The 12,681-nt window shown below is 41.5% G+C and overlaps 1 protein-coding gene and 1 long non-coding RNA gene across 7 annotated transcripts in view; one reads left to right on the top strand and one right to left on the bottom strand.

Annotated features, from left to right (window-relative positions):
- Window positions 1-7,835, bottom strand: part of GLRA1 (glycine receptor alpha 1) — a 128,078-nt gene extending 120,243 nt beyond the window's left edge. Inside the window, exon 1 of the mRNA XM_053289127.1 lies at window positions 6,940-7,835. Within this exon, the coding sequence (XP_053145102.1) occupies window positions 6,940-6,995 (56 nt within the window). The 5' untranslated portion in view covers window positions 6,996-7,835. The remainder of the gene's footprint in view (window positions 1-6,939) is intronic.
- A 132-nt stretch (window positions 7,836-7,967) lies between these two features.
- The window catches only part of LOC128347779 (uncharacterized), a 103,836-nt gene continuing 99,122 nt past the window's right edge, over window positions 7,968-12,681 (top strand). For 3 of the 6 annotated variants that reach the window (XR_008317709.1, XR_008317705.1, XR_008317708.1), the window contains exons 1-2: window positions 7,968-8,277; window positions 8,613-8,657. This is a non-coding gene — a long non-coding RNA (uncharacterized LOC128347779). Of the gene's footprint in view, window positions 8,278-8,554; window positions 8,658-12,681 lie in introns of all 6 variants that reach the window. The other 3 variants (XR_008317710.1, XR_008317706.1, XR_008317707.1) reach the window with 2 other exon arrangements.

Raw genomic sequence — 12,681 nt, 5'->3', positions numbered from 1 at the left:
TGTGATTCCATGAATACAAACTATTCAGTAGCATTCAGTTCCACAGAACTGACATTCTCTAAGATGTAAATCATTGCCAGGGTAAGTCAATGCATACCACTTTGCATCACTGTAAAATGTTAGCCTTTGAACTTTCAGCAAAAGTAATCTGTTGGCACCAGTCTATGCAAAATGCAGTGATGTCCTTGCAAATTCAGAAGTGCAGGTGTTCTCCATAACAGCTCGCATTGTCATGCCCACCCCAACAGCCAGAGAAGCCAAGAAGTACTGGTGATCCGTCTGCACAGCCCCCCTCCACTACACCCCTGGCAAAATGTCTATACTTTTACATACTTTAGGAACATAGGAAGCTGCTATATACTGAGTCAGACCATAGGTCCATCTAGCTTAGTGTTGTCTACACAGACTGGCAGCAGCTTCTCCAAGGTTGCAGGCAGGAATCTCTCTCAGCCCTATCTTGGAGAAGCCAGGGAGGGAACTTGGAACCTTCTGCTCTTCCCAGAGCGGCTTCATCCCCTGAGGGGATTATCTTGCAGTGCTCACACATCATGTCTCCCTTTCATATGCAACCAGGGCAGACCCTGCTTAGCTATGGGGACAAGTCATGCTTGCTCCCACAAGACTAGCTCTCCTCTCCTTTCAACCTGATCGCTATCAGTTTTAGATAGCTGAAGGTGCCATGATTGTTTTATGGAGAGCAAGAGAGGAGGGAGGTAATAAACCAATGAGCTCAGCAATGAAACACTTTAGTATGCTAAATTTTTGCAGTGGTTGCTCTCCTCTCAATTGTACATGCAAAGGTAGGCTTGCTTCTGACTGAGTATCAGGAGACACAAATGCCACTTCTTGAGCTAGCAGTCTTGCTTTTTGTAGGACTCTTTCTCTGTGAACACCCCACATTTTTTGCTTATCTGTAGTTGATCAATTATTTCAGCAGCTTTTTATCATGCTGATTTATTCATATCCTTCAGGGCAACTTAATTTGAATCATGGCCAATATTTAATATGAAATCTTTGGTGGTGGTATGTGTGTTTGGTTTTGTGTGTGTGTGTGTGTGTGTGAGAGAGAGAGAGAGAGAGAGAGAGAGTATAGCTTGGGTTGCAATGTTAAGCACACTTGTTTGAAAGTGAGTACCACTGAAATCATAATCAATGGGACTCACTTCCAACTAAATGTGTTCATAATTCTGTTTGAAACTTTTCAGTTAAACAGGGGAAAAAATGATACCATAGAACACAGCACTGAAGGTGAAGAACAGAAATATTAACTTGTGCCGGTAAAAGCTCTAAGGACATTGGGAAACAATAAACCAACTAAAATAATCACTCATCAGAGCAGCAATTATTGAAAATAAAATCTCCAGCAGATTCCCTCACACCCAATCCTAAACATACTTAGGTAAAAGGAAGGCCTACTGATTTCAGAGGAACCTACTGCCTAGTAAGTGTACTGTACTTAAGGCTTCAGGGTTAGCTCTCTGCCAACAGCAAATGTAAACAAGCAAAATATCTATAAATCAGAACTTTATAGGCCTAGTGATAATTCTATTCACTCTTATTTTGGCCATTTAAGAATACAGATTTGGGTAAATGGATGACTCCATTTTGACATATGGAATTCTAATTCAGAATTATTTTACTCACATTCTGATCTCTGTGGTTCTCACATTACTTTGCCATAGGGTGAAGTAAAAAAAACAACACCCTTATGTTTCATTAGTTCATACACTGCAATTAGCTATTGTTTATTTGCTATTAAAAAGAAAGCGAGAAAGTGCTGTTTATTGCACACAGGCATTGTGCAGAAATGCAGAGAGGCTCTTCTGTTGGTTTTGCTTTCAAAATTAATTTCTTGCCAGACATTAGTATGTATGTTCAAGTGCTGGAAACCTTAATCTTATTTGACCAAATGAGCAAATCCGGTGAGTATCTGATGATCGGAATTCCATAAGGTGACAGTGCAAGCCCTTTGCGGGGACTTGTGGCAGCTGCAGTGCGCTGCCTCTTCCAAGTGCTTTCATTACAGAGTTGAGTCATTTTTGTAGAGAAAGCAATGAACCCCTCAGCCTCTAGGACGATTGTTCAGATCTAATATATGTCTGCAAATGAACATGAAAGCTGCTCTCATTTTATCCTTTGACTCCATCTAGAATACAAGGCGATTGCGGACGTACTCATAGGCATTGTGCACACAAAGGGGCAACTAAGGGCTATTCTGAACATTTACCCTAAACTCCTAATCCTGAAGGCATTTGTTTGAGAGAAAGCCTGAGATCACAAAAGCCTGAGAGAGCTACCATTAGCCACAATGGAAAATACCCCTTTTCTGTAATGAATCCCCTAAGGAGCCATTCAAGACTGAAAACAGGCTGATGGCTCTGATACTGCCCCTGCTCTAGTAGGGGCAAGTGGCCACTGTTGTTTCTAATTAAAGACGGGATGGCAACTCCATGCCATGCTTGTAAACTTCCTAGAGGCATCTGCATGTTGGCTACTGGGAAAGAAAAGAAAGCTGGACTACATGAACTTTTGGACTGATGTAGCAGAGCAGTTCTTATATCTTATAGGAACTCAACCGGGATACAAAGAACAACAACAACCACCCAGAGCCATACTAGGTTTTCCATGCTGCATTGCGACCAGTTAGGTCAGCCTAGAATGGATTTGCTCCTAAGGATCTCTGTGCAGGACATTATAGATTCCTGGATTTTGTGCAGAATATAAAAGGGGCTCTCAGAAATTCTGCTGGCTTTTCGTGGGAGGAAGAAGCAAATACAGAAAAGGATCCCGCTGCCTTAAAGAAGTGTAGAAAATGAGCAGCAGTGTCCTCCTATCCCATCCTATAATATATATTAAAATATTTTAAATTTATATTTTCTTTAAGTAATGAATAGCCCAAATATGGATTTTTAGATTTAAAAAAAAAAAAAGATTTCTGGAATGAAAATACAAACGTGGAACCATGAAACTAAAATGCATGGCACAAGCTATTATCCTTTCAAGATATGAATGAATACTTCAGAGATGATTTTACTGTATGTGGCTTTTTTTTTTTTTGGCGGGCAATATAGCACAGAATAGAAGCCTTTATTCTTAAAAATGGCTAAACCTCTTCAAATGACTTTTAAGCAAACAATAGGCTCCGAGATCAGAAATACAACAGGTTTCGTTCCCTCTTAGTTTGTGCAAAGAGTTCCTTTTAAAAAGTGTGGAGGGGAGCAGAATATTAGGCACATGGTCCTAGAAATTCCTTTTGCTGCCTCACTTACCGATTTCACTGCATTGCCATCCAGCATTGTAGAGGTACAGAGGAAGGCCTGGAAATCTGGAATCCTGACTGCATTTTTGTTACCCAAGGGCAAGCCTAGAGCTTTAAAACCAACAAAACAAAACAAAACAAAATACCCCCCCCCCCAATCCAGTTTAGTTCAAGGGAGATGGCGGGAAAGGTTGATCTCTCTGATCCTGTGTAAAAGCTAAACATTTTAATGTGGTCACCTTTCATCTATTAGGCTGAATTTGCATTGGGAAATAATAGGGGATGGGAAAATGGATGTCACTAAAGCACATCCAACAGGTTTTCCAAACTGTCAGCAAGTTGTAGTAAGCTTCAGTACCATTCTTCTTAGCACAAATTCATCACTACAGGAAAGGCCTGGTTCATGCATTGTTTAAAAAGGTCTAGTGCTCTGAATTTGAGTTTGGGATATTTGGGGTACAACATAGTCTCAGATACTGCTGTTGCAGTAATTCCAAACCAAGCAACCAATTCACCTACTTACTTGACTTGAGGGAAGTTACTTCTAATTTATTCTAGAACAAGAGAGCTAGGAAGCAGGCTTAATCCAATTTAACAGATTTTTAAGTAGCATTCGTAGTCGTCATCATCATCATCATCATCATACATCCCAAGTTATGTTTGTAAAATATCAACCCTTTTGAAATATGGATTAGTGTACCATAGGTAAGAGTATCACTGATAATATTTATGCTTTGCTAGAGTTGTTCTACACAATGAGGATATAAATGAGACTATGATAAAACATTGCACATGTGAAAACCAAATGTGCACACTTGCATAGGCATCTTGTTGAGTTCCTGTGTGTACAAACAGGGCATGTCATTATGTTTGTTAGGCAGCTGAAAGATGTTTAGATGTGTCAATATCTCTGCATTATTTGATGGTGGTAACATTTTAGATGCTACATCTAAAGATGGAATGAAATCAAGCTCTTAGCCTGATAATAAATGTCCCGGCTTTGCAGAGCTGTTTGTGGCATTGTTGGTGGACAAACATAAGTATTTTTCAAAAATAAATGACATCTCTTCTTCCTCCTTAGTCTCTTCAGTTTATCCTAGCTCTATGCTGGAACTGCTACTGCCTGTGAAAGTTCACATGTATCCATACAAATACTGATAACTGAGTTTCTTTCATAAAAAGGCTCTTGTGAATTCTTCCAGAAACACTCTGAAAATTCTTTCAAAAACACTCCGAGTGTAACAGAAACAAATAGTATATTGGCAATATCATACTGTTTGCAATCACACAGCAGATGTTATTTGTCCCTACAGATTTAGTAGGTTTTAATGGCTTACAGAAGGCCTTATGTTTAAACAGAAGCTTAGCTTTCTTCTCTCATGTAATTGCTGTGTATGTTTTCACCTTCTTTTATTTTCATTTTGCAGACTGTATGTGTTGGCGCAGTATTGACACTTGCTCCAGTCCCAAACTACTTTGGTTTGAAAGACCGATGGGGAGGGTCAACATGCGGTACTAGGTATATTTCTGTTCTATTATGGATTATTGGATTATTAGGTTGTTATGGTTTTAGTATCACATCTCACTCTCCACAGGGATAATTGGCTTATATTAACTTCCCAAACAGTCCTTATTAATCCACTACACTGAAATCTCAAAAATGATTTGTGAATGAAACTAATGTCTGGAGCTTTGGACTGCAAATGTGCACCCTGAGCGTGAAAAACACTAGAGATAGGTAAGCACTCTTTTCTACAGACACTGTTGCTTCTGGAAATATTTGAAGATCACAGTTTCTGTTTGTTTCAAGTTCCTTCCATCAAGTAGGGTAATTGTGGTAAATACTTGAAAACATCACATCCCTAAAACTTAATGCCTTTGTTTCTATGCAACAGAGAGACATTATGAAGTTCCTTTTGTGCATCATATCAATAGGATGCAGGGTCCAGGATCTAAACCTCTCATGGAAGGTAACAACACTTGCAGTTGATCAGGTGCCATCAGAATGCCTGCATGCAAATATGGCAAATATATAAGGTGCACATGTTCTAATTTGGAACAAGATGGGGCAACAGGAATACAGAGCCATACATTTTTCGTGTGTTTGCATTAGCTCCCTGATGGGAGGAATAATCAGTATTCAGACCCTGTTACAACTTCTTCAGAAGCATCACTAACATTCTAAACTGATCAGGGAAGTTGGTTTAGGTGTAATTAAGCCTCTTCACCCCTTTCCTTAAACATCTTAAACATTTAACATTATTTGCAAAGGTTAAAAGTTTTATTTGCATGCCAGGGTTACCTGTTTGTTATCCTGCATGGAAATTAGTTTTACTATCCTCTATTAAAAAGATCTACATTTAAAATACAGAGGATGAAGGCTACGTCTGGCACAGGCTGCTTACATCCCATTGAGGTCAGTATTTTAGCAGTCTGTGTGCAGGACTGGAGCCTTTAATGCTTGTTATCAAGTACTGTATGTGTACATTTTGAAAGTGTGCATTTCTTTATAATATGACCTCTGTAGGTGCAAATGTGCTGCTTAGTGGAGGCCCTATATATTTGATTCTTATTAACTGAAAGTCTTGAAATACATCCTGTACTGACCTTGACATTCTTAGTACAAAAGCAATTCATTCTCAACATCTAAGAAATTATAATAGCCCATCTATATGGGCAACAGAAAGAAATAAAGAAAGAAAGCTCTGTCAATGTGTGTACACAAACACACACACACACACACACACACACACACACACTATAGATGGTATGATTCCACATTCTTTATCAGAACACAAGATCATGCTCTTCTAAAGCACACAGAGGATAAAGTGTTCCAGTCATGCAACTCAAGTGAAGTGTAAGATTGATGGACCCTGCAGGATGTGAAACAAGTATATGTTCCCAAATGCATGTCTATGACACCTCTCATTACCACCCCACAAGATTGCATTATTCATTCCCACACAGCAGGGCTATTAATGGGCAACTATCCCCCCCTTGATGTGCTTGAGAGCGAAATTTGAGAGATAAATGTAGCAGTATTACCATAGACATTTCACACAATTATAAGATACATCAGAAACACACATGACCATGGCTTCTTAAAATGGATGATGTAAAGGGGGGAAAAAACCTTTACAAAATAAGAGAGAACTTTTGTGGAAAGTTTCAAAAAAATGATGATAGTAGAGAAATTAAACTTGTTGAACATAATAGGAATAATCCACCATGCACAAAGCAATTATTTCTAAAAGCTGCATTACAAATATATGCTAGGAGCACAATCCATTTTGTTCATCTTAACTTGTTAATTTTTTTAAAGACGGAAAATGAAATATTTAGTTTCGTGGAGTACATATGCAACTCTCGCATTCTCCACTAGTTGTCGCATTTCTACCAGTTTGAGCATCTAGTGTTTTCAGCACTGCGGTTACAGACAGAGAATGCAGTGCTAATTACACCGAGTAACTCATAAAGCTGTCAGAAGTCCTTATACTCAGTATTAAACAATTAGAAACAGAAAACAATGAAAACCATAAAAGGTATGTGGGGAAATCCCAAAAGATAATTTCAAAGTGTTCTCAGAAGCAGGCTTCGACCCGAGGAAACACAGCAGATCTATCATTGCAATCTCAAACACATACACTCCTAGCTCAGTGGTTTAGAAAACAGCCTACCTGAAGAATACTACGGTCTCCCAAAGGTAGACTCCAAGTGCATTGAGGTGACACATTTTTTCAGATCGGATGAATTTGTAGTCCACGAGTCAGAACAATAAATTGGCACTTAGGGGGGAAAAAAACACCAGAATGGATAAGATGGTGGAAATTTCCTCTTTGCTAATTTTGTATACAATCCTTGTAGTTAGAGGTGGTGTGGGCAAGATGAGGACGCTGCTCTTAGACGGGCGAGACGCTGGGGATTCAGGACCCTGGACAGGAAACCACCCCCCGCGTTTCAGCACCTTGGAGAGAAAAATTGGCATTTAAAACTCCAGCGCTGTTCTGTGTGTAAGAGCCTTGCTTGGGGTTGCTGGATAACCAGATTCCTGCAAAGAAACCCCCCCTTTCTTTCAGTGGGATCCCAATGCCTGCACCGGGCTTCTGGAGCATGCAGAATGCCAAGAGAATATATTGGCCATGTGGGGAGATCGGGATGGGTGGGAGAAAGCAGCCCAACGGCTAATCTCCTCGGGAAGCTGGGGTGTCTTCCTCAGTTATATCCAAGGGAATTTGTCATCCTCCTCATGCATTTGCTGCATTGTTCCAGAAACGTTGCTTTCCCGGTCGTCGGCGTTTTGCTGCTGTTGATTTCTGCTCCCCGGGATCTTTTCCCCACGAATAAGTTATTATTGCTGCAGGGAAGGTGTCCCATTGCTCGGGGCGAAAGTGGAGAAGGAAGCTAAGGGCAAGTTTCATGAGGCTGGGATTCCCATGGTGATCAGAAATAAATAAAAAGAGAAAAGTCTCTCAGTGGTCTCTTGATCCAGTCCCTTTTCCTCCTCGTCCCATCTTCACCTCAATAGAACTCGCCAGATCTTGAGACTTTCTTGCTGCATTAATTTACTAAACTAAAAAAAAAAAAAAAAAAAGACGGGGGGGGGAGAGTGTTAAAAAAAAAAAAAGGTACAGAAAAATCCCAACAGTAACCCGGCCTCTGTAGCGTCCATGCTCCGCCCAGCAGCTCCTCTCATTGGCCAGTGAAATTGAAAAGCTACACTGTTGTGCTTCGATCAAACGGCTGTTATTCGACCGAGGAAATTAACCTTTAAAGTGCTGATGGTTTGTCGTTCTCCCTTTTGAATTCGCCGGCTTTTAAAGAAGTCTTGGAAATCGTCTCTTTGCTACGACACGTTTCCAACAAATGTAATACAAACCCCGAGTTTCGATCAGTGGAGCGATCTGCGGGTTCAGCAGCCTTTCTTTAGTTCTTTACCCTCCTCCTTCTCTTCCCTTGATTTTCTTTCACGCAGAGTTGAGGAAACATCACAGAGACGACCCACCAAAGCGAGGCAGGTAAGAAGAACTTGTCAGTTTTCCATCACAGCATGAATTCACGGAGTTTCACCGTTTTTCGCTGGTCACTCTCACGACATGGAAAGCAGGTCTTCCTCCAAGGGGTGTGGGGGAGAGAAAAGGATTAAAACAACAACAACAACATCAACAACTTTTGTATTCATCATAAAAAGTACTTGAAACTAAGAACAGCTTTAGATTCAGTAACTGATATTGTTCTATTTTTCCTTAATTGTTTGATCCTTTCATATGTATCTATATCTATATTTATATACAGATATCTACAATATTTTTGAATCAGATGTTTCCCCCTGCCTTTCCTCCATTCTCATTAGCTGTACAGTCTACACAAGAAGGGTTTGATACTGGATTTGATTCAGGTACATAGTGCATGGAATTCGGTTTGCCTTGTCGGATGCCTCTTCCACACCCTAACAACATTTTTGAATGAACTGTGTTTGCCCACTCAGGATACACTGTTCCTGCTTACGTGAGTCTCTGAAAGGTTGTACTGAATGCATACAGATGAATGCGTTTGCCTGCATGGGATCCTATATGTTTAAAAAGGCATTTGCACATTTAACCCAAGTAACCAAGAAAGATCTTTTAGTCTGTCATATTGAAGATGTCTTCCCTCATATAGATTTCCTCATACCATTAGATGATAATGTCAGCATGCAGTGCTCTAATATTCAAAGAGAGATGACTTTGCAGTGAATGGTGCAAAGGTACATTGATGTGGCATCACCCTGTTGCTTGCCCAGTCAAGGGTGATTCGTTATCCTCCTGTATAGTAACTAGCACACATCTAACTTTCCTGTGTAATATTAATGATTAAATTGAGAGGGCATAGGAGAGCCCTGGACAGTAGGCAATATGTTTTCACAGTAGGGGGTCTGACAATGGTGGTGGAAAACGTCCAACTGAAGATAAATAATGATATCATTGCAACTTAGAGAGCTTTTCCTTGGATTGCTTATATCAAAGGGATGTCTCAGTTACACAGTGCAATCTTATGCGTGTTTACTCAGAACTAAGTCTTACGAAGGTTAGTGGGACTTGCTCCCAAGTAAGTGTGCATAAGATTGCAGACTGTGACTATTGCAATAGTTGTCACATTTTGTTCTTAAATTTTTCCCCCCAACATGTCCTGCAGCATTTTAATATGTATTACAAATATGATCCAGTTCCACAATTTTACGTCTGTTTGACATCAGTGCAAATATGCGCTTAACTCTCCTATATAAATAACTGGGAGTTATGGAGTTTGGCTTTGCTGTACTTCAGTTTAAGATACGTTTCCTGAGTACCTTGATTAAAAGGATCTCAAAGGAATTGATCAGAAATAAGGCAGTTAGCTGTACCCCCTGCCTTCTCTGAGCTTCTTCACATTTGACAGAAACAATTGTGTTAGTGTACGAACAAATGAAATATATATATATATATATATATATATATATATATATATAACACAGATCTATATCATTACAAACCCATGTACGTCTGCCTGGGAGTTATAACCAGGCCACAGCTCCCTTGCAAATGTACATGGGTGCAGGGGCGCACATGGGCAAAACTGGTACTTGGACTGCCCTTGCTGCGAGCTCCCCCATGAGCCTCCCCTCCATGAGGCCCTCCTGCATTTTGGGGGGCCTCCTGCACCCGCCTCGCCACTTTAGTTACTTTACTTTAGCCACTAATGTGTGGGGTGGGAGGTGGGGTGGTGGTGAGCTGAGCAGGCCTTCCCCCCACCCCATGGCAGTGGTAGCGGTAGCCGCCTGTCCTTGCAAACCGCGAGGCACTCCTTTCTGCACAGGCGTGCTGGAGTGCCTCTCCATTTGCAAGGACAGGCTGGCCCAGCGGCTGCTCCAGCCACCACGGCAACTGCCACAGGGTGGGGTGAGGCCTGCTCAGCTCACCCCCCAGATCCCGCCCCACACATTGGCGGCTAATGCAATGTAACTAAAGTAAGAGAACTGTGGTTTGGTGCGGCAGGGCAGTGGCGGGGTGGGTGCAGGGCGGTGGCAGGAGTCCCCCTGGAGCCCCCCCCCCAGTCCATTGGAGGTCCCCTTGGACCTTGAAGGTCACAGACCAGGTCTCCAAGGTCTGGAGGGTTGGAGTGCCTCTGCATGGGTGTTTAAGTCTGTACTTGTGGAAAGTATGACTGCCACCTTTATTTATATTTATTTATTATATTTGTACACTGCCCCAAACACCCATCTCTGGGAGGTTTATAAAAACATAAAAACCTTAAAACGATTAAAACCACTAGTCTAGTTAAAACCACAAGTCTGTGCAGAAAGCTTGGGTGAAAAAAATGTGTCTTAACTGCCTTTTAAAAAGTTGCCAGAGATGGGGAGGCTCTTATTTCAGCAGGGGGTGCATTCCAGAGTCTCTGGGCAGCAACAAAGAAGACCCGTCCCTGGGTAGCCACCAGACAAGCTGGTGGCGACTGTAGATGTACTGGATGATCTCAATGAGTGGTGGGGTTCATGATGAAGAAGACGGTCTCTTAAATACCTAGGGCCTAAGCTGTTTAGGGCTTTATAGGTTATAAGCAGCACCTTGTATTTTGCCCAGAAACATATTGGTAACCAGTGTTGTTCTTTCAGTACAAGAGTAATATGGTCTCCTTGAGAGGACCCACACACCAAACTGACTGCCAGATTTTGTACCAACTGCTGCATTCTGTACCACATGAAATGTGCTGTATAGTTGAGAGGTTGTTTGTGTGTAGCCATTGCTAAGCATTTCAGGAAAAACAATGGATTATATGATTTTGCAATCTCATGAGCATTAAGAATTTTAAAAAAATAAAGTGCTTTTATATATTTATTTAGTTCAGGGTTTCTTAACCTTGGGCCCCCAGATGTTGTTGGACTACAATCCCCAGAATCCCCAGACATGGCCTTTGTGGCTGGGGATTCTGGGAGTTGTAGTCCAGCAACATCTGGGGGCCCAAGGTTAAGAAACCCTGATTTAGTTAATTTCCTGATTTAGTTAATTTCCAGTGTGTATATAACACTGTTTCCCAGTGACAATATTTTCTTGTTGATGAAAATGGTGTAGATAATATAATTTTAGAGTTGGAAGTGATATTGGAGGTCATAGGCTATCCAGGAAGCTGCCTTTTAACAAGCAAGAACATTGGTCCATCTAGCTCAGGATTGTCTACACTGACTGGCAGCAGTGGCTTCCCAGGGTTGCAGGTGGATATGTCCCAGCCATACCAAAGCATTATACCTGTATAAGTAGCAGTAGTAGTAGTAGTAGTAGTAGTAGTAGTAGTGAGATGGCACAGTGTCTGAACCAGGGACCTTCTGAATACAAAGCAGATACTCTTCCACTGAGCTATAGTCCTTCCCTAAGCTCTTGGTCTTTTAGTCCAGCTCCCTGTTCACTGCAAGAAAATTGCAATAGCATCCCCCTGACAGATGACTGTCCAGCCTGTTTGAAAACATCCAGTGAAGAGAGACTACCACTGCACTAGGCAGATTGTTCCACTGTTGAACAACTCTTGCTGTTAGACATTCTTCCTAACGTCTAGCCGAAATCTGAGCAACAGAGAACAAGTCCATTCATTCATCTGTAAGAACCTTCAGATATTTCAAGACTGCTGTCATCTCTCCCCATACTCTTCTTTTCTGCAGACTAAACCTGCCCACTTCCACAAGCTGTTTCTTATACTTTGTTTCCAGAACTCTCACCATCTTTGTTTCCCCTCCTCTGAGCCTGTTTCAGTTTATCAATGTCCTTCTTAAAATACAGGGCCCAGAACTGGAGACAGTGGCCCACATGTTCTTCAGCATTAAAGGTAAAGTTGTGCCATCAAGTCAGTGTCAACTCCTGGCACCCACAGAGCCCTGTGGTTTTCTTTGGTAGACTACAGGAGGGGTTTACCATTGCCATTTCCCATGTAGTATGAGATGACGCCTTTCGGCATCTTCCTATATCACTGCTCCCGATATAGGTGTTTCCCATAGCCTGGGAAACATGCTAGTGGGGATTCGAACTGGCACCCTCTTGCTTGCTAGGCAAGTTACTTCCTCGGTGTGCCATTAGGTGGCTCTGCAGAGTTTGATTAATTGATTAAGTGCCGTCAAGTTGGTGTAAACTCTTAGTGACCACATAGATAGATTTTCACCAGGATTATCTGTCTTCAACTTGGCATTTAAGGTCTCTCAGTGGTGCATTCATTGCTGTTGTAATCAAGTCCATCCACCTTGCTGCTGGTCATCCTCTTCTTCTCTTTCCTTCAACTTTCCCCAGCATTATGGACTTCTCAAGGGAGCTGGATCTTTACATAATGTGTCTGAAGTATGATAGTTTGAGCCTGGTCATTTGTGCCTCGAGTGAAAATTCTGGGTTGATCTGTTCGATGATCCATTTGTCCCCCACCGCCCC

This window comes from Hemicordylus capensis, chromosome 2 (genome assembly GCF_027244095.1).
Source record: "Hemicordylus capensis ecotype Gifberg chromosome 2, rHemCap1.1.pri, whole genome shotgun sequence".
NCBI lineage: Eukaryota > Metazoa > Chordata > Lepidosauria > Squamata > Cordylidae > Hemicordylus > Hemicordylus capensis.
This window is presented reverse-complemented; position numbering and strand designations above follow the sequence as displayed.